Source organism: Notothenia coriiceps, unplaced genomic scaffold (genome assembly GCF_000735185.1).
Source record: "Notothenia coriiceps isolate Sejong01 unplaced genomic scaffold, NC01 NC01_scaffold00003343, whole genome shotgun sequence".
In the NCBI taxonomy this organism is placed as follows: Eukaryota; Metazoa; Chordata; class Actinopteri; order Perciformes; family Nototheniidae; genus Notothenia; species Notothenia coriiceps.
Window position 1 is genome coordinate 1 of NW_011336044.1, and position 12,016 is coordinate 12,016.

A 12,016-nucleotide genomic window follows, 5' to 3' on the forward strand; every position below is an offset into this window, starting at 1 on the left:
CTAGGTTAACGGTACTCTTGCTATCACTACTCACCGACACTATAAACCTTGTCCCTCATGCTAGCCCTGACAACACCGGTAAGCACACCTTCATCTAGGCTGCACTGTTACGTGTCCTGACTTGTAGTGGTTCTCTCCTCTGTCTACACTCTTCTTGTCATCTTTGTAAAACGATATCAGACTGGTAATTGACACAGCCATGACTTCTAGTTAAATTCAGTGTGGCTAAAATGAAAAGCTTTGTTAAAATATGCAAGCACGCGAAAGTCAAAGTCAGCTTTATTGTCAAAAATTCTACATGTGTTATACATCCAGAAATATCGAAATATCGTTTCCCACAGTGTGACATGTATACATAAAACAAAACAAAAAGGGCCTAGATAAACGTGGTATACATTAAACAAAACAAAAAGACCCTAGATAACCGGGATATACAGTTTAAAATGTTAATATATTTAAAGTGTTCAAAGTGCAGTTTCAGTGCAAGTCAGTTGAAACGATCTTAAGTTGGCGTGACGTTGAAGTCCTGCGACCCTGCTGCTGTACTGGCTTGTAGTTAGTTTATAGCATAACGTTAGCATTTTCCTTCTGGCGACTAGATTTATGATTCAAAAATTATAAAAGTAGGGTTGACATGTGGAGATTATCCGGCTGAACAAAACGTGATCCCTCTCTTAGATGTGTGTCAACCACAGACCTTATTTCGAGCTATTTTCCAAAATCCTATGGAGAATTTGCATTGGTTTTTGACGAAGGAACCGGAAGAAGTTTACTTCCGGGTTTTATGACGCGTCACTGCGGTTCTCTATACCTTGCTATACCATAGACTGTATGTGCTATACCCGCACCTCCGTTCCAGCTGAGAGGGTTTCCTCTACAGCTGGGCTGATTGTGAATCGCCTCCGCACATGAAAGCTGTAGGCCTATAGCTGTCAAACTGTGATCACCAGTTCAATACATTTGACAAATTCGACTTGGTTTCTTCACTTATTTGAACATCCAAAAATTCTTGAAAAACATTGGGTAAAAAAATAAAGATATTTGAAACATTTTTTTTTACCCATTTTCTTTTATAGGATAAGTACATTTCGGTTAACCGGTTAACCGTTTTTTGGGGGGTCGAATATTCAAATATACATTTGCTTTCAAATTCCCATCCCTACTGGGCGGCCCGCCCAAGTATAGTCTATGTGTGGGAAACCCTGCGATCACATAAGAGTGATTGTCAGTTCTGGGATCAGCAGATTGTTTATTTACTCCAGACTCCTGTCTAACGAAGTAACACTTTTGAATCAAAGGTTGGGAACAAGACTTTTTCTAACAAGATGGCACATTTCTGCCAAATCTTCAATTATTAATCTGATAAGATGACCTAAAATATACTAATTGTTGTACTATATTGCAACAGTGACTTCACGGCCTCTTCATGGAACACTATCTTGCAGCACTGGCTTTAGGTGTCAGGAAAAAGGAGTATTATCAGTGGTTGACTTTGTACAATGGAAACACGGATTCAAGTCAGTTACATTTATTGTCAAACATTTGGTACATTTGGCCTGGTGCGGAAGCTAAAGCATTATACTATATAGACTAGTAATGTGGACATAAACAAAATAAACCTCCCGCTTTTGTATTGGAAGACAACATGATCATTTGCATTCCTATTCTTATCCAAGTTTTGATTTTACAATCAACCATTATTGAAACACATTTTAAATGTTTCGGGTTGCATAACAATCCTCTAAAAAAAAATCCTGGGCTGACAATGATAACACAAATCATTAAAAAGGCCACTAATTGTCTCTGTTTTGCTAGTAGATGGGAAATGTCAGATTGGTAACACTGCTGAGGTTCTTGTGAAGAAGTCTGTATGGGAGATATCTGATGTTCTTTCTCACTTAAAAACTGTGAGAGAGAAAAAACTGTGAATATGCAAGTGAGGCGCATGAAAACTAAAACCCATCTGGGGACAATAGTGAGTGTGATTGGAGCGAGGGCTTTTAACTCATTAGAGATAAGATTAAAATGATATTGCTAATGTGGCTTTTCGCTGCCATCCCATGCATATGTACAACAATACAAAATACACTTTGCTAAACAGATTTGTGATCCTTCTTAATTTTTTAAGCCACAAATGGACAAGGTAAAAGATACACTGAAAGACGAAGGGATGAAATATCAGTCCAAAGAAAAAGAAAGCATGAATAACAATCTAACCAAAAGTAATTTTATGGTCGGTGCTTTGAAACATTTCATTCCGTAATGACAATGCATGGAGGCTTGATATGCAGTTGAAGTTAACAGCCAAATGTTGGACTCATGACACAATTATATATTTAGTTGAGACCGAAGACCATACTATGTATACAGTCATGTAGGACATGTTTATATCCCAAAGCATGTGTCACTAATATCTGATGTGTTGTGCCACACTGCTCACCTGTAGACGGGCTGCATCTCTCTGGTGATGCCTATCACCGCTCCTGGAGGAAACCGGTCAAATTCTTTAAAAAGGTCCCTGATGTTGGTCCTGTATTTCAGATCCAGGTCAAGCTGCACTATGCGCGTCAGACCTGGAAAAAAAGCACATTATTTCCCATTAATAGGGCCGCATCAAACTTAAAAAAGAAACCTGTGTAAACCTCTAAATAACGGTTGACATTTAAACAAAGAACAAGAGTCCTCTGTCCGGTTAGAATAATTGAATTATGAATAAAAACATGTTTTAACTAGTGTATTTCATGACACAAAAAGAGTTGTCCATTATAAAAACAATCACACTAAATCTACTTCTGAGTAAACTGTCTAACAATGCACATAGTTTGATTTTTTCCAATCACTTCCAAAAATCCTTCTATTCATTCACAGTTCGAGAAAATAGGAGAGGACTACTCTTGATAAGCCATAATGGTTTCTCTGAGATTGTGTTTTTGACCACCAGGGGTGATTTCAATTTTAACATTGACCTAGAAAAGAAAATTGCAAATGAATTGTGTGGAGAAATCTGGAGAAATCTGGGGATAGATTTCTTTAAAGGAGTGGACGTTTGGCAGTTGTGAGCGTACATACAGTCAATTATTAACACAGCTGTTGGTGGATAAAATGGTAACGGCAGTATCCAGGATATGCAGGCCCTCATCTGTCCATTGTTTCAGCTTCCTATGTTTTGCTGGTAACCATGGGGATGAAATGATGGGAAACACTCAGGAATGGTGTCAGGGGCACAACATGATCATTGAACAGATGAAAACACTTGTCAGCTCAGGACGAACTGTCAAAGAAGACAGTATCTATTGAGAGCAGTAAACATTTATTGGCAGAAGGTCATTTTGACAAAGACTGCGGAATTGGCACAATTGTGAAAAGGCAGGAGTACTTCAAAATAATAAGCTGCATGGGCCTCCTGCATTATGGGCCTTCGGAGCTCAATTCAACAGTTTTTCAGTTCTTTAAAGCCATGCTGGGATCTAGCAGCCAACAAATGTGCAATTTGTAGGATATTGTAATTCCAATAGCACAAAAGTGTATTATATTTTGAAGGGAAAATGTGTTGCATCATCCATCCAGTATATAAACAACATATTTATTAAAAGAAAAGGAGGCTACACTTAAAGGTGGGGTAGGTAATTTTGGAGAAACCAGCTCTGCCACTTCCTTACAGAGCCCCTCCTCCAACACACACAAAATCGCACATGACTAATGAGGGCACGAGATAAGTTTGTACACAGGTGGAAGGCTGACAGGCAGGTAGGCCATCCAGTTATTTTAGCCGGGCCGGCTAAAATGATTGGTCGGGCTTTTTACATTACTACTGCTTCCACAGATGACATTTTTGTATGGATTTTTTGTCAAAGCACTTAAGCCGGTTTCTCAAACTTACCTACCCCAGCTTTAACAGAAAAAAAGACAACTAATTACCTATTGGTTTAGTTTATATGTAACAAGGCAGAGCAGATTGAATATCTTCTTCATGGCAGCATGGGCCCCAATGTCCCATCTGTACACTGTTTATTTCAATGTTGCTTAAAGGTGGGGTAGGTAAGTTTGAGAAACCGGCTCGAGATACACTTTTTGTCATATTCCATGGAATGCTCTTAACATCCTGATAGCAATGAATATCTGAAGTGCTTTGACAAAAAATCCATTAAAAAATCTGTGGAAGCCGTGGTACTGTAAAAAGCACGACCAATCATCTGAGCCGGCCCGGCTAAAGTAACTGGATGGCCTACCTGCCTGTCAGCCTTCCATCTGTGCAGAAACTTATCTCGTGCCCTCATTGGTCATGTCGCGTTCGTGTGTGTTGGAGGAGGGGCTCTGTAAGGAAGTAGCAGATTTCTTCCGGCTGTGTATTTTCAAATTCTAGCGCACTCGAGCTGGGTTCTCCAAAATAGAATAAAAAAAAAAAAAAGAAGCAGTTTCTATATTTGTACGTTTCCTGCTAAAAAAAATGTTTTACCCTGAGTTGTAAGACTTTGCATCAAGTCAATAACTCCATGTTTCAAAATGTATTTTGATGTTGTCACTGTTATTGTGAAAGTTGCATATATAATTTAATAAAGATTTTAGTGAAAGAACTCTTGAATCATTCTAATTTATCGCCGTAGTCTTATTATATTACGGGAAAAATAGACAGGGATCCAATGCAGGACTGTACTCAAGGTCAAACAGTATGAACACCCTATTTTTGGAATTGAAAAAAAAAATCACAACTTGGCCTTGAACAAAGCCCACTTTAAAGCTAAACATTTCATCAATGTAATATTTGTTACTAATGGAAGATTTAAGCTGTACAACAAGTTTGTGCTGCAGAGATATTTGAGAGGCAGTTTCTGTTGGAACTAGTGATGGAAAAAGGAGACTCAGCAATGCGGAGGCGACCTGTTTTCTATGCTCTCCAAACAAGGAAGCTGCCATCACAATGCCTCCATGTACTGTGGCAACAGAGAGGGGCTCGGGCGGGTAATCCAAGAGTTGTCCTCGCTGTTTGTTTGTACTAGCCGAGCTTAACTAGTGGAGAATAACAGGAAGAGGGCCTGAAGTTGGTACAACACTGTGATGTGGAGAGTTTGATGTCAGATCAATGACTCAAAACAAAGTCCTTTGAAGGTGAAAGTATGGCAGTGTTTGATCCTGGCATGTGATTTCAATAAACAGATGATTTCAATAGATTACAAGACTAGTGCCTCTTGCTGCACTTTCTCAAATCAGAAATGTAGTGTTTATTTGACCACTCCTCTGTTATAAATTGTCTGCTGATTTTGCTTTTAGTTGAAAAAAAAAATATGTCATTTACAAAAACAATTTTATGATTAACTTTAGGGGAAATAAATCTGGAAAAGTGAACTGTGTGAGACAGATTCTGCAGTAGCTAGTTTGTATTTCAGGCTTGACAGTTTCATTATTTATAGCAAACTGGGTATGAGCCTGAGGCAACGAGAGAGAGGGAGAGAGACGTCTTATTTTTCTGACACTTGCATCTCTTTTTGTTCCTAAATATCCTCTCAGCGAGGATTATAGGAGAAGAAGCAACACGTTTTTGGGGTGAAATGGAAATTACCTACACAGACAAAACTCTTTCAGTAGTGCTGTCTGTCCCTGTGGACTGCTGCACAGCTGTTCTGTAGTCTATTACTGTCCTACAGTTTAAAATGTTACTGCCGAGTTCACCAGAGATGTACATCAACCTCAACGTAACCAGTGTGCACAACATTAGTTACATACTTTTTTTTTAGAGTCTGACTAATTAGAGAGATGGATATATACAGCAATGGCAGTTTTGGCATTTTTTTACCAAATAAAAATGCCAAGGAGCCAAATGTTTTAACTGACTTTCATCTGGTTTACTCAAGCAGCATTAAGAAATGACTTATTATTCCTGACTTCAGTTAAATTACATGTTAGGATGAAAAACGTAGATTTACTAAATGGATAAGTACAAATAAAGGGAGGTAAAATAAATCTTGACCAGGTCCATGTATGGGTGTTGTACACTTATTGCAGGAGTAACGTTGTTAAGTGGCTGAAGTAGAGCTCGTCTACGGCTCAGGTCATATCAGACTAAACCTAAACTCAGACACAGCAACACAACAACAGAGACACTGTTATCTAAAATCACATTTCTTTCAGGAAGAAAGTGGGTCAACCTGATTAAGCACTAATATGTATCTTGATGTGAGTACTTATGGCCTTCTCATATGGTTCATTGTTTATTTTTTCACCAACCGTCATTGGAAAACACCCTTTATCAGAGAGAGGGAATCACCTGTTATACATTTTCGCCCTCCCTATGTCCCCATATATGAAATGCACAAAACACAAATATGACCATGTGTTTATCATCAGATAAAAATCTAAAGTTACAATGTTGTATCTTTAAATATTGATAGTTGATAATTATATTATTATTTTTCTAAATTAGAAGAAGACACAACACAACAGTAACATGCAGTGAATCTCCAATAGTGAGAGGAAGTCAGGTAATGTAAACTAACTCCAGCACTACTCAGAATTCTAATTTTAGAACTTTTGCTTACTATAAAGCATGTTTAGAGCCTGAAAAAGACAGTACATCATGTTTTTATAACTAATACAAGTTATTAAAAGCTTTTCACAGTATCACAAAACGTCTTGGAATTTCTTGGAAGTCACAACATAAAAGAAATTGCAATAAATTATAATTTTCTTTCATCCATTTGCTGTGTAAATGTAGGCCTGTGGGAAAACCAATAGTTTAGCTACTGTCTCGCTTCCAGGTAACATCATTCTCACTTTAGCAAAGCAATTCACACATCATCCTGTCGGAGGTGGAAAATAGAGGCCAAGGTGTGGGAGAGACTCAAGTCCCAGCATGTTAAGACCTCTAGAGGCGAAACAAAACAAGGAACACCTCTCCATCAACAAAAACTGTTTCTTAGAAACCTCATCGTTTCCATTTTGCAATATTTCTCATCCTCCAAGGACTGGTGGTGCGAAAATAGAGTCCTTAGAGTCCATTTGTCTACTGACTGCTTTTAACACTGTTAATTCTAAACAGTATATCAAAAATATTAATGTCTTCTCTTTGCAAATAACATTTTATTTATAATTGAAAGCTGTTTTGCAAAATCTATTTAGCTTCATTGATTAAAGAAATGTTGAATACACAGACTCAAGGCTGCTAAGCTTACACCGAACCAAAAGTGCTTCACATTATCTCTGCTTTATCTTCTCTTTTGACATCATAATTAAACTTGCTGGAATATCCCACTTCTCAAGTTAAAGGATGTTAAATCCAGCCCTCCTACTTGCAGCTGCTATACATTTACTTATTGATAACACGCTTGTTTTTTCACCCTGTATTTAATCATAAATGATGTTCTGCGTAGCTCCCTGGATGAGTTTCAGGAAACTAGTACCCACACACTCTCTGTTAAGACAACCACATTATGCCCTTTAGAGATAAAAGGATTCTTTAAAATAGAAATGTATGACCACTTGGACACAGATCAGATGGGTGGCACATGATTGATCGTTAATCATTTTAAAAACCCAACGTGAGACACTTTTACAGCCGCAGACACCCCCCTCTCATGTGTCTAACCCTTTTATGTTGCAAACATGCTTGCCACCGTGTTAATCGCTGTGGTGTTCAGACTGACAATAATTTTCTTGACTAGAAACAGTAGGACCAAGGGTAATGTTTCAAATATTTTTCAAATATGGTATTGAGGTTTAGTTAAATGTTTCACCGAAAAAGTCCCTTTCCTTTGTAGTTCCCCGATTTGTTTGGGTTTATAATAACATGCATTCCTTGTAATTTAAATATCCTTATTGGACTAATTCCTCCTGGTTTGAAGTTGCTTCCCCTTTCTGTAGTGAGCTGGGTACAAACAGAGAACATCAGACACACACTTTCAGCTCAGACCAAGTACTGACCCAAACAATTCTGGGCTTCACCACAAATTACTTTTCAGAGTTGACAGCGGAGTGAAAGCCACAAACCAAAACATTTTCCCTCCAAGATTAATCTTTTATTTATCATCCCTGTTTTGCCTCAAGGCTCTCCTGCTCCTTAAGTGATATCCTACTTTCCTGAGAAATATAAACAGCACTTTTGAAGTGCTTTAAAAAAAACCTTGGAGAAAACCTGAAATTGACCACAGGGGAAGTCAAGCCTTCAAATATGGACAGGCAGCATCTTTCTCTGGGGAAAGCTAATAAATAAAGACATTCAGCTTCCAGCTCGTGCTGTTGATTCTGATATCCAGTACTGTCATGTTTATGAGAATACTTTATTCATGTAACTGCTGGAAAGACTCTTCACTTTAGACTAAAACAATGACAATAATAAACCCTGGTCATGATAGGACCCTACTATCTTTTCATTATTAATGCCGAAATAACACATTTAAGTTAACCCTAAAGAACCAAAATGTGATGATTCATTGTCAGCAACAGAATTGAAGGAATTGTATTTTGAATATGAATGCTATGGAGGGGTTTTAATGCGGCAAAGTAGGATATTATGTGCATATGAGGTGTGCCTTCTAAGCTCTGAATAAAGCATCATGGGTCTGCGTGTCAATGTGATTATTGTTGTGGATTGTGATACCTTGATATTTGCATTGCTCTTATTAATTTCTTTGCATGTTGTATTTTGGACAGTGATTTATATCATCAATGTTAAAATAGGTTTAAAATATAGAGTGTTCCCTCAGTGTAGTCTGAGATCACTTTAAAACCTGAAATAGGACGGTGCCCTTTTATTGCAGACAGATACTTCAGGGTTCATTGGTGCCTCCGGTGACTATTGATTTAAAGCCTGGTGGTTTGGTTCACTTTTGGTGGTGCCCCATGCTGCACATCCACTGAAGAGAGGCCCAACAGAGGGGGCCGCTGCCATCAGTCAGCACCAACACAGGGGGCTCTAATGTGGGCAGAAGCAACATGACAAACCCCCCCCCCACACTCTAAAGGGCCTCTGCAGCACGTTACATATCTGTCAGATACCCAACCCTACGCAGTTTAGAGAAGTCATCACCAGAGTGAATTTAAAACATGGACCGCCAGATTAAAAAACATAATACTAATTTTAAAGCTTTATATACTAACAAACAATATTTGTATAAAACTGAATTGCCTTTTCTTTTCTTTTTTAAATGATTGTGTAAGTTATACAATTTCCTATCCACATTTAGAGCTGCAACAAACGACTAATTTGATAATCGATTAATCTATCGATTAATGAAACGATGAATCGACTATTCGGACTATTATGCCTTGCACAATTTGTCAAACGCTCTGATTTAGCCATCAACTTTTAGATTTAGCTTGAGGTTGTTTTAGGCATGTGGAAACTAACAATGAAGACAATAAAGATGAATACTTGATTCAAAAATACATATATTATTATTATTATTAAACTAACTAAACAAATTGCGAACAAATGTAACATTGCTTTTTATTTAAATAAAAATAAATAATATTTCACATCAAAAGAAACAACAATGTTTTAACAAATCGTATTAAATAATCTGATGACAGAACTGTAAACAGAATAGCTGAAACTTTAACAAAATAAATAACTCAGTTACCTCTAATCATTAACCCATGTTTGTATAACTGAGTTAACTGTGTGTTGCTGCTAGCATACATAACACCTGACGTGGAAACGTTGCTCACGGACGGGGTTACAGAGCTACTAGAAAGACAGTTGAACCCGGTGCATTCCTGGATGTGGAGCACTTTTGATAAATGTTTAGACAAACTGTTCGTGTTACCGCCCTTACATGCTCAACTCTTATTGTACTTTTGGTAACGAGCATTGTACACATTAACACGGGTAAAGTTTAACCACACCTCGGAGCGCGTTCCCTCCGCCGTGTGTGTGTGTGTGTGTTGCTGCATGTAGCAGCTGCGTGTGTGTAAACGGCCCCGCCCCCTCGCACACAGATGGGGGAGAGAGATCTCGCCTGGATTGGAAAGATTGAAAATACTCCATAGACGCCTTTGTTTGTCTTTTTGCATCGTTAGAAACGAGTTGGCGACACTAAAACTGTGATATAATATTTATGTAGCAATAAAACATGACATATCTTTTTTAAATGTCTCCAGAACCGATAAAAAGACCGATAACGTTGGGGCTTAACTGCGCGTAAAACACACGTGATGACGTCACCAACGAATCGACGACTGAATTAGTTGGCAACTAATTCGATTTTAATCGATTAAGTCGATTAGTTGTTGCACCCCTAACACACACACACACACACACACACACACACACACACACACACACTCTCTCTTTAGTTCCATCCGTTACCTTGAGTTTCTGCGCCTCCCCCCTCACTTTCAGCAGCTCAGTGATGGAGTCCACGAAGCCCTGGAAGTGATGGTTGCACATCTTCTCGATCTCCCGGTCGTGGTTCCTGATCCGCACGTCCAGCTTCTCCACGAAGAGGCCATGCTCCCGACCGTCGTACACCGACCTGGAGGAAAACACAGCAGGTAGGAAGAGCGACATTGTTTTAATTACATTTGAACTTTAAGATCACTTCAGACAATTTCATTTCACCCCTAATAAATGTCATTTTTTTAATTATTTGTGTAACTTTGTTATAAACAGTTCCACTTATTGTACACTTTTTAAAAGTTCAGCGCTTTTCCCTTATCTTTTCATCTCAAGTAAAGAAGGAGAGACCGATTAACTTGCAAATAGTTGCTTTTCTGTGCTTAAAATCATTTTTAAACAAGACACTGACGCTTCACTGATTCTCAACAAATTCTTTCTGTACTTCTTATGGCCTGCAGACAACCATAACATATCCACTTGAATCCAGTTAACACTATGCGTCACATCATTCAATACTTTAAACATATCTAACAGAATAAATACATGCAGGATTTGGGGGGAAACCAAAGATGTTCTTCTCGTGCATGCAGCTGTGAAGTAGGTGCAGTTACAACATGTGTCCATCAGGTGGCAGCATTGTGTCGCTGCTGCACATTTCCATACATCCATTCATTGCTGGGAGATGCTAACAGTGGATGAGGGCAGTGGGGTAGTTTCCACTTCAATGCCTTGCTTAAGGGCATGTCATCAGTGTTCCTAATCTATAATACGGCTAATTATAAAAGTCAAATCAAGCAATCTGATTGGTTCTTAGCCGTGATACAATGAGCGTATATCACGGGTAGAATTGTGGTTACGTTTCCCAACATCATTGTGTGTCCTTTGTGTCACAAGTGATTGTCTCATACAGGCAGATGTAGAAAAGTAATAGCCGTGTTTACAAGTATTTTCTGTCATAGCAATCACAGCTCTTCCTGTGCTCTTTCCCTTACAAAACACACACACAGCAGAGAGAGAGAGAGACACACACACACACCTGTGTATGTGTTAAATCCCCCTCCCTTCCTCATGTTGATCAGGAAATGCCCGACTCGTACAATAGAGAGCAGGTCTGACGACACAAAGGGGCTTTCCACACACACACACACACACACACACACACACACACACACACACACACACACACACACACACACACACACACACACACACACACACCTGACATCAAAGCAGGAAATTCAAAGAAACAAGAAATAGCAGAAGTCATACATGCATACAGTGAATGACAGGAGTGTGTGTGTGTGTGTGTGTGTGTGTGTGTGTGTGTGTGTGTGTGTGTGTGTGTGTGTGTGTGTGTGTGTGTGTGTGTGTGTACCAAGGTCCAGAGTCTGTAGAACCACTGCCCTCGACACACATTGTAGAGTCAGTCAGTGGTTGGCAAATAAACAGAAATGTAATCACAAATAAGTGAATGAACGAGGGTGTAGTATGAACACATGAAAAGAAAATAATTATTTTCTAAACATTTGGAGACATGTGTTGCATTCTGGGAAACAATAGGGGCGGGTAAACTTTAAAATAGACAGCTTCTTTCTCCTGTGAACATGTGTGTGTGTGTGTGTGTGTGTGTGTGTGTGTGTGTGTGTGTGTGTGTGCTATACTTGTATATGTATGTACTAGTAACGT

General features: G+C 38.7%; 1 protein-coding gene across 1 annotated transcript in view; it reads right to left on the reverse strand.

Annotated features, from left to right (window-relative positions):
* Positions 1-2,436: 2,436 nt before the first annotated feature.
* xxylt1 (xyloside xylosyltransferase 1) overlaps positions 2,437-12,016 on the reverse strand; it is a 13,705-nt gene continuing 4,125 nt past the window's right edge. The window contains exons 4-6 of the mRNA XM_010766505.1: positions 10,301-10,466; positions 6,534-6,552; positions 2,437-2,573 (exon numbers count right to left, since the gene is read on the reverse strand). Of these exons, the coding sequence (XP_010764807.1) occupies positions 2,437-2,573; positions 6,534-6,552; positions 10,301-10,466 (322 nt within the window). The remainder of the gene's footprint in view (positions 2,574-6,533; positions 6,553-10,300; positions 10,467-12,016) is intronic.